The sequence below is a fragment of the Octodon degus genome, unplaced genomic scaffold, assembly GCF_000260255.1.
Source record: "Octodon degus isolate 3935 unplaced genomic scaffold, OctDeg1.0 scaffold00324, whole genome shotgun sequence".
In the NCBI taxonomy this organism is placed as follows: Eukaryota; Metazoa; Chordata; class Mammalia; order Rodentia; family Octodontidae; genus Octodon; species Octodon degus.
The window spans coordinates 154228-163457 of record NW_004524900.1 but is presented as its reverse complement, the minus strand read 5'-3'; the positions used below and the strand labels follow the sequence as shown (position 1 = coordinate 163457).

The 9230-nt window shown below is 42.0% G+C and overlaps 1 protein-coding gene across 1 annotated transcript in view; it reads left to right on the top strand.

Moving 5' to 3' along the window:
- Phyh (phytanoyl-CoA 2-hydroxylase) overlaps nucleotides 1-1943 on the top strand; it is a 16364-nt gene extending 14421 nt beyond the window's left edge. The window contains exons 8-9 of the mRNA XM_004647772.2: nucleotides 252-386; nucleotides 1643-1943. Coding sequence (XP_004647829.1) covers nucleotides 252-386; nucleotides 1643-1696 — 189 coding nt within the window. The 3' untranslated portion in view covers nucleotides 1697-1943. The remainder of the gene's footprint in view (nucleotides 1-251; nucleotides 387-1642) is intronic.
- The last annotated feature ends 7287 nt before the right edge of the window (nucleotides 1944-9230 follow it).

Below are 9230 nucleotides of genomic sequence, written 5' to 3'. Positions count from 1 at the left end.
AATTAAAATAAAATAAAATAAAATAAATAGTACAGCAAGTTAAAAAAAAATCTTTGCAATTTTTCAATTAAGTTTTAGCTAGGGTTGGGGGCAAAGGTGGGACCAAGCTACAAGGGGATTTAGGATTCCACAGGCCAGGCTTCTAATGTAAGAATCAGATCCTGGGTGAAAAAGAGTTTCCAGCAGGAGGACCCATGCTTGGTTGCTAGTAATGGATATTTCTCCAGTATCAATGTATCCCTTCCACACAGGCCATTTCCTGCCACTTTGCCAGTGCCAGCTGCCACTATATCGATGTGAAGGGCACCCATCAAGAAGGCATTGAGAAAGAAGTGATAAAAATCGCACAGAAGCGTGGCTTGACTGCAGATGACATCAGTCTGAAGGTATGTTTCAAGGAAATGACAAGGATTTAAGGTTCTTCTTTTCTTCAGGAACCTAATGAATGCCTCATTTCAATTAAAGTTTTAGCACTTAGGTTTACAGTTCATTTCAGAGGCCTTCCTAGCCCTGTTCCGAGGAATATTGGAGTTTAGTTTGCACACCTGCCTCCCCCTTTAGGGACCTAAGATCTGACTGGGTCTTCCTAGGTCTTTGGAAGTCCTGCACTGAGTGAGCAATCCCATTCCACACAGCACAGGTTGGCAAACAGAGTTAGAAAGGAGGAGATGAAGGACCAAAGCCTCGTTATGAAGGCATGGGGGCAAAGGTAAAGGTTGTAATCTCCTCCATAGACCTCCTTTACCCACAGGGAATAGAGCACGTGTGCATTAGGAATTCCAGAAAGACCTGCCAGGGCCCACCATGCCTGAGGAAGTTTTTATTTTGGTCACGTTGGAGTTTTACGAGAGGCATAATTTACACAGTGCAGAAATAAAAGACCCCTGAGGGGCCCTGGAGTTTGCCTTACACCTGTGCTTTATGGAGATTGTGCTAAATAGTTGCTGTATTTATTTAGCTTATAAATAATAGTTTAACAGGTTTATTTAGAGTAACAATACTAAATATAATTCTTTCCAAAGAACAAAAGCACTTTTACATTTCTTTTTTTTTTTTTTTTTTTTTAATTTTCTTCACCAAAACCCAATAGAACAGTAGTATAGCTCCAAGAAGTTAAGAGTCCCAGAGGTCTTAGACCTAAGCAACAGAGCAATATTTCAGATTCAGGCCTAACTTTCAAGTCTTTTGTTTGAACAAACAAAGCTAAACAAGAAACAATAACATTTAAATTATTTTATGAGGAACAGGGGAGTAGCAACAAACTGGTAACCCGTGACACCATATTCACTGCTATGGCCTAATCAGGAGTGGAAACCTCAGAGTGGTTCTGGCGGGCAACACAAGGGTAAGCCAGGAGACAGGCAGCAGTTTGACCTGTAAGCAGCATCTCACCCACCCAGGTCTGTCACCTGTAGTTAGTGCAGCACCAAATCAGGCAGGGCTGACAGCCAGAGATGCACTGACTTAGTGTAGTTAGCGTACTGTAAATGAGTTGAAGTCTCCGACCATGTTTCATTTATTAAATTATTAGCTTTTTTCTTTCCTTTTACCCATGTATGGAGGCTAGATGTCATCTTTCTGTCATGGTGTATTGGCCAGTGGAAATGCTCCATAAATTCTTTCTGTTTATAATCATTTCCAGGATCTTTGGAAGTTTCGAGCCCGGCTTGTGAAAGGAGAGCGAATTAACCTCTGAAATAACCCTTCATTATAGTGGTTTAATGGAAGTTAAAATGAAACAGAGTTTGAAGAAAGGGTTTTCTTTTGGGGGTGGTGTAATCTTTCTCTTACTTTTTAACAAAATCATGAAATTGTACAGAGTTAATTTTGCAGTGTGGTGCTGTTGTTTTAATGGAAGTAAAAACAATGAAAGTGGAATACTGGTTTCAGAACAAATCTGTGCTTACAGATAATAAAAGTGATTGATGTATAATTGAAATATGGCCAATCTGCTTCTTTTATTTAGTGAGCCCTTTGTGCATTCAGGATGAGTTCTTTGAAACTCAGAGCACTGAGCTATGCTGGTAACCCTTCTGCCTACCAAATTCAGGTCCAGAACAAGGCACACAGGGTGCATGCACACTTACTAAAGGGCATACAGAGGCAATCATGGAGCCAAATGCATGGAGCCAAACAGACTTTCTCCCAAGACTTCTTAACCCAAAACCCTCCTTAGAAAGCACCAGTCTTTTCCTCTGTTCCTGAAGAATGGAAGCCAGGGCAATTTTATTTGCTTTTTAATTGGACATAGCCACTGAAAATCTTCAGCATTCATAAGTGGAACCTAACCTCTTCCCAGGCACCGGAACAGTTTTAGATACTTTGCCTGGACTTGCAGTGTGTTGCCTGGGGCTTTCTCTGGATATAGCAATACGTTTCTGTAGCATCTGAGGGCACTATGGAGACATGGTCCTTATTTTTAAAAATTGCACCTAGGGCTTCAGTAAGAAAAAAAAATACTGAATTCTTTCCTTATCATTTTGCTAAGCACAAGTTTTCCTATGTCTTTATAAAGAAATCCCATCTAAGCTGGTTCTTGCTGGGAACTTGAGAAGATAAGAGACAGGCTGATAGTCAATCTCTTAGAAGAACTGTTAAGAGATAGAACTGAAATGAATAGCAGCACCAGTCAGAGTGTGGAGGGAGCATAGTGCATTCTAGAATACTTTTAATGAGTTTCAAACTCAATCTGAAAAACAAAACTTCAATAGACAAAACATCATAACTGTCATTCCTGTGTATTTTGTGAGTGAAAGCTACCCAGTCTATCAGGAAACATGCATTTCTCACATCTGTGTCCTCCTCTATTAGTTCGTGTGACACTTTTCCAAGCACCATTCTGTGTAAGGAGCCTAGAGGGAAGCAGGTTTCCACATAGGATGAGCCAGTAGGGAGGAAGATAACCAACTGTCTGAGCAAGTGGGCATGATGTCAATCATGGAGACTCAGGACAGATGACCAGTACACAGCTTCCAAGCCTGTGCCTGGGACCAACCAGAAAGGCTTATCTTCAGTCCTTACATGCAAAATCATGCAGGTTTGTGATTGGGTGGTCAAGATTTGACATCAGCTTAAAGAATGAGAAATACAGGGGCCAAGCAGATGGCTCAATAGAATAAGCATTTGTCTGGCATGCGCAAGGTCCTGAGTTCAATCCCCAGTTCTGCCAAAAAAAAAAAAAAAAAAAAAAGAATGAGAAATACAGAAACCTACACCATTAACCTGGTGACCACTATGAACTCTCAGTGGCCCACTGTCACTTTGCAAGGTAGACTTATTTGCCCACCTCTAACTGGCCCACACTCACTCTGCAGAACAGACTTCTTTTCCTGCCTTTAATAACATAAAACTTCATTATCTTTTGTGTGTGTGTTGTCGAGTTCTTTGTTCAGGACTCTAAGAACCAGAGTTTCAGAACCTCAATCCCAGTAACACGTTTCTTGTCAAGCTCAGCCAGGAAATAAGTGGTTTTGTCTGTAAATGTAAAAAAGTGGCGGAAGCTAGGAACTCAGTTTTCTCTTTTCTCTGGAATAATTTTCTAGTGTGTCCCACCATGAGGGAGTACCATATATTCAGTACAGCAGCGGGGTCACATCTCCCAAGCTGTGACAGTCGATGCCACGCTGCCAGTGTTGGAGCTTGGACTTCTCTGCCCCCAATGTACCCTGTTGGTCAGGAGTGTGGCAATACCTAGGGCATATGCCTCAGGGACACGTGCCTCAGTGCAGTTCATGGTGAGACAGGAGATTAGGGTATAGAAAACTGGCTGGGAAGTAGATGTGATCTGTTCATTACAAAAATCCCAGGATATATGTGCAGAACAATTCCCAGAGCTCTGCACATGGACATCTCAGGAGAACTCAAGCAGGTGTTCGATTGGATGGCCTAGACCTGATGTCAGCCTGAGGAGTGGCTGATACAAAAACAGTCTACATTGAATTGTTGAGACTGTGTTCACTCTTGCATAGTGGCCCACCCTCACATGGTAGAGTGTGTTTCTTTTACTACTTTTACATTGCCAAAACTTGCTCTGTAGAGTCTGTTTCTTTTTTCATTTAATAAAACTTTCCTTTAATAAAGCCAAGTGCATGTCTTGACCAATTCCTTGCTTAGAGCAGAAAGAACATAGAAACCACTTCCAGGACACGATAGCCCCTCAAAACCTGGTAACAATGAGATGTACAACATCCTTGGTTACATGCTTGGAGTCTGCCAGAGACCCTCCTATTAAGCCAGTCATGGGACAGACCATTCAGATTTTAATGTGTGCAACATAGAGTTTAGTATGCCTCGTGCCCTCATTTTTGTTCATCCCAATACTTTGTTCAGGTTTCTCACTCTTTTGGGGGGATATGTCTGTTTGTAATTCAGTCTCCTAGTTGAGTAGCCATCCCCCAAAGCCCCAGTTCATTTTGTGCTTCAAGTCTCAGCTGTGCTTTTTCCCAGATGGCCTTTTTATCTCTGGTGTTCGTAGTAAGTCACTTCCTATTTCCCAAGACCTCAGGTAGACATCCTGGTCCACCTCTCTGCCACGTTTGGCAGTCATTTTGGTCATGTGGGTCCGTTATGATTTGGCCATGTTTGTCTGCCAGGTTTCTCTTTTTGGACTGGCCTCATGGACACCAAAAAATCACCCCTATTGATAAGAGTTAAAGTCTCCATTTTCAGGGAACATATAGACCTCTTTGTCTCTTCTAAATTGGGTTAGATCCTTTCCCTTTTTCTCCTAACAGAAATTCAGGTAAGTTAGAAATGTGCCTGAGGACCTGAGCAGAATAAAAGAAATAGCCAACTCAACTCAGCTCAATCATCTGTGAATATGCAAAAGTACAGCTGGAGTCAATACAAACCCTATATTCTACTTAGAACTTTCTAAGGGGTTTTCTCTCCCTCATTTTTTTCCCCTTAAATGCTTACAAAAGAGTTTTCCATCTCTGCTATGTTAAACAAGGTAATTACAACACTTTATTATCAGGAAAAGTGGAAGGCACTCTGTCTCTTAAGTAGTTATATGGACCCTGGGGACCCTACCCTGGTCTTTAAGGAGCTAAAGTGGGCCACAGGCTATGGAAAGTTCTAACAAAAGCAACCACGGAGATATGGGCCTCTCCTACCTGTGTAATGAAAACAACCATGTGGAGAGATCTTAAATCCTTCTTATAATCCTTGGGCCAGTAAATCAGTCCTGTTCTCTTCAAGTGACTCAGACAATTGAGAGGCAAGCTCCTCAGAAAGACAAGCATCTCCAGCTCCTCAGTGGGCTCCTTAGATAGCTTTTAATACCACAAGGCATGTGTGGAGTTCCTTATTCTTCCAACTCATAGCTCATCCTGCCCCTGAGATCCCAGGAGAGAGGGAACTACTTGAGTTCCGATTCCTTTTTCAGTGGCAAAAATGCAAAGAACATCTTTGTGTGATTTTCTGAAGCTCCTAGTAGGTTTGCAAATGGTTTTCAAGCTTGGCCCTTGCTTTTGACCTATTATGGGGGAAATGTTCAGTTTGTCTTGTCCACTTGCTATATCCTAGGTGAAAAACAAAGAATTCTAGAAGAGGCCAGGAGATAGGCAGATGAACACTGAGCTGCAGGAAAAGAAGGGAGGGGTTGCTGTCTTTCCAATAGGACCAAACTAGGACTATAATTCTAGATGTGGACTAGACAAGGGGATTAAAATGATAATTGCACTGACCATGGGAATAAAAAAGACATTAGGAAATAATGTGGGTTATCTTGCAACTGGACATGGGGCTTGCAACCTGCTGCCACTCAGGCCCAGCTTCACTGTCAGGCAGCCAATATGCCTGAGTCATGGGACAAAGCACTGAATGTCACACTACTATAGATGGGTACGGGCAGCCAAAACCCTCATTCCTACTCAGATAAACAATATGGCAGGGGGCTGGGGAGATAGCTCAGTAGAATAAGCACCTGTCTGGCAAGCGCAGGGTCCTGAGTTCTATCCCTGGTACTACACACACACACGCGCGCGCGCGCGCGCGCGCACGAATATAGCAGGGACTCAGGGCAGTCTTCCATGGACAATGACATGTCCTGTGAGAAGCCAACATGACCCTGAATATCCTGGGATAAATTTGGGTGCACCTGAAGCAGAGAAAAGATACCCAAGAGAAGAAAGCTATGCCTGTGAGCCTGTGAAAGGTCTCCTCTTCAAAAAGCCAGACTCTAGTACTGCTCCAGTTTCAGGTAGGTGGTCATTCATGACCCTGACCTACCACAGCTTAACTGGACAGCTGTACTTAGGCTCTTGCCTTTAATTAGATCTATAAAGTGGGTTATCTTGCTCATGGCTATGGCTCTCAGACTCTTGGTAATTTAATCTAAAATCCCTGTTTGCCATGCTTTCTCCTTCACAGGAAGCATGGAAATAAAACTTACAAAACTTCTCACAAATAATAACATGGGGAAAATGTCTCTGGTTGCTGTATCTGTGCTAGTCTTCCCTTTAAGAAAGTCTTGGGAATATTCTGACCTGTGGGACACCTGAGCACAACAAAGACCTCATGCCCTGACTCTGGAATCAAGCAGAAAGAGCTCTCTTCAATTCTTCTGGCACTGGGGGCCTGCCCGTTAGCTCTGTTGTTTAAGTGACTGCTTAGACAAAGCAGTCAGGCTCAGGTTGCTATGGTTCGAGCTCCATATCCTCCTGCCTTACCAGACCTGCGCTGAAGGCATCCTGAGCCAGCCCTCCACCACAAAAAAAAAAAAAAAAAAAAAAATCCATCTCAGTTCTTCTGGCCCAAAGTCAAGCAGTTTTTTGAATTTCTAAAACAAGATTTAGTAAATTAATTAGTACATGCCAGATAAAAATAGAAAATTACAGGGGGCCTGGCCCTAGCTCAGGTCTTTAAGTGGCTGCTTCCACAAAGCTGTCAGCCTCAGGTTGCTGTAGTTTGATTCCCCACAACACTCCAGCCAGCCAAACCTGCCCTGAAGGCATTCAGAGAAAAAAAAAAAAAAAAGAAAGAAAGAAAATTACAATCAAAACCCAAATAATTTAACAGAAAATGCTGTTATATATTTTATATAACTCATTAAAGTAACAAATCTGAAAACACATTTTGCTTTTGCTGGGAAAAAAAAGTACTACGTTAGAGAAGAATGTGAGAGAAACTAGAAATAAACCACTTGAGAAAAGTCAGTTTATAATATTGGCTATGGCAATGCAGCAGCCAGAGGTGCTGTTTATCCATGTGAGCCCATGTTGGTACAAGCAGCAGAAATCAACAGCATGGACCCCCAGAGCAAAATCACAGCAGGTTTACTCTGTGAAACATGCTGGGTTATGGCCACAGATGACCCAAGACAGAGGTGGAGCAGATGCAGATCTGCATTGGTTACACAGGGTTTCCTTACCAAATGGGGCATAATTATAAAATAGATTGAGTTTCTCTTAATATGATGAGCAGGATTACTAAAGCCAGAAAGGGTACATTCACTGTTTTATAAGGTCAGCTGAGTGATGCTGCCGAAGTGACAGAAAGTTCCTTCATCAATCAGGTTTTTGATAGGACAGTCTAGGTCTGACGCCAGCCTAAAGAACAGAGGGTACAGATCTCTGCCACTAAGCTCATGGCCACTGTAGTCTCCCTTATTCTGCAGAACATACTTGTTTTCCTATTTTTAATAAGTTCTAAACCTCACTACCTTTTTCACCTGACCTCAAGGCCAGCCTGAATGTATAGTAACAATCTTTATAGGTATGAGGTAGTATTCGGTTTAATATTTTGATCAGTGTAAAATTGTTAGGCCAGACTTCTAAGGAACCATTGAAAAATGACCATGACTTCACAGTGCCACAGTGACAGAGCTTGTTGGAGGAAACTTAGAACTGGAGGAAACTTATCCAACTGGGGGGCTGGATAGGTATAAAGCTGATGGAGTATTATGAAAGGGGTCTGTCTGTCATGCTTATAAAGCCAAGGTGTGGTGAAAAAGGAAGGATTTTGGTTGGCTCAAAGGAGAAAATAAAAACACTGGGACAATGATTCCACTGTGCTGCTCTCCTCAGATGAAGCAAATCTAGATATTTTAGAAAATGAACAGATTCCATAGGCTGACTGCGTAAGTAACCTCTCTATTTATTCCTTCTTCCATAAAATGCTAAAAAGTAGGATTACCTTCTAGGTTAATTGTAGGGACCAAAGAGGAGAATGCACTCTGGTGGACACCACCAGAACATATTCCTGCTGCAGACATGTTGTGAGTAGACAGCCCTCAGCTGAAGCATGGAAGAAGAATTTGATGTACAGATAAGTATAGGATAAGTGAGGGATGCAAAACGCCAATTGCCCATGATCAGAAATAAAAGATACCAGGGCTGGCCAGATAGCTCAGTGGATTAAAGTGCCTGCTTTATAGGTGCAAGGGCTGGGAGTTTGATCCCCGGCCTGCCCCCAGGTGCGCTGAGATTGAGACCGGGTGTGGTGGTGCACACCTATAATGCCAGCACTCGGGAGGCCGAAAACCAAGAATCACTACAAGTCCGATCTGTATAGTGAGACCCTGTAAACCTTGTACTAAATACAAAGAGAGAGAGAGAGAGAGAGAGAGAGAGAGAGAGAGAGAGATAAAAGATACCAAGGCATACAATAGCCAAGATCCAGAAATGCAACAAACAGAATGTTAAAAGTTGTTTAGAGAAAAACAAAACACCTACAGAGAAAAATCCATCAGAATTACAGTAGCCTTCTCAAAACAAACCCTTACTTCAAGAAGAGACTGAAGTGAAGTATTTCAAGTCCTGAAAAATCTTCCAAATTGATATACGTGATAAAATTATCTTTCAACATAGATGGAGAAATACAATACTTCCAAGATAAATAACACCTGAAAAATTCATGGCACTCTAAAACCAGTACTCTAAAAACTGATGAAGAATATTATAGAAAAAGTCATTGAAGAAAAAAACTTCATGAATGCCAGTAGAATGAACGCACCAGGCAAGGCAAGCAGTTAAGCAGGAGCCAACAAAAGGAAAATAATATCACAAAGATGTATAACCTGTATTAGCTATAATTATCAGTAAAAATGGTCTCAGTTCACTGAACAAAGAAACAGATTGACACAATAGATCAGGAAAACAGATCCAATAATATGATGCATATAAGAAACACACTGGGCCGGGGAGATGGCTCAGTGGAATATGCGCTTCCCTGGCAAGCGCAAGGGCCTGAGTTCAATCCCCGGTTCCACAAAAAAAAAAAAAAAAAAA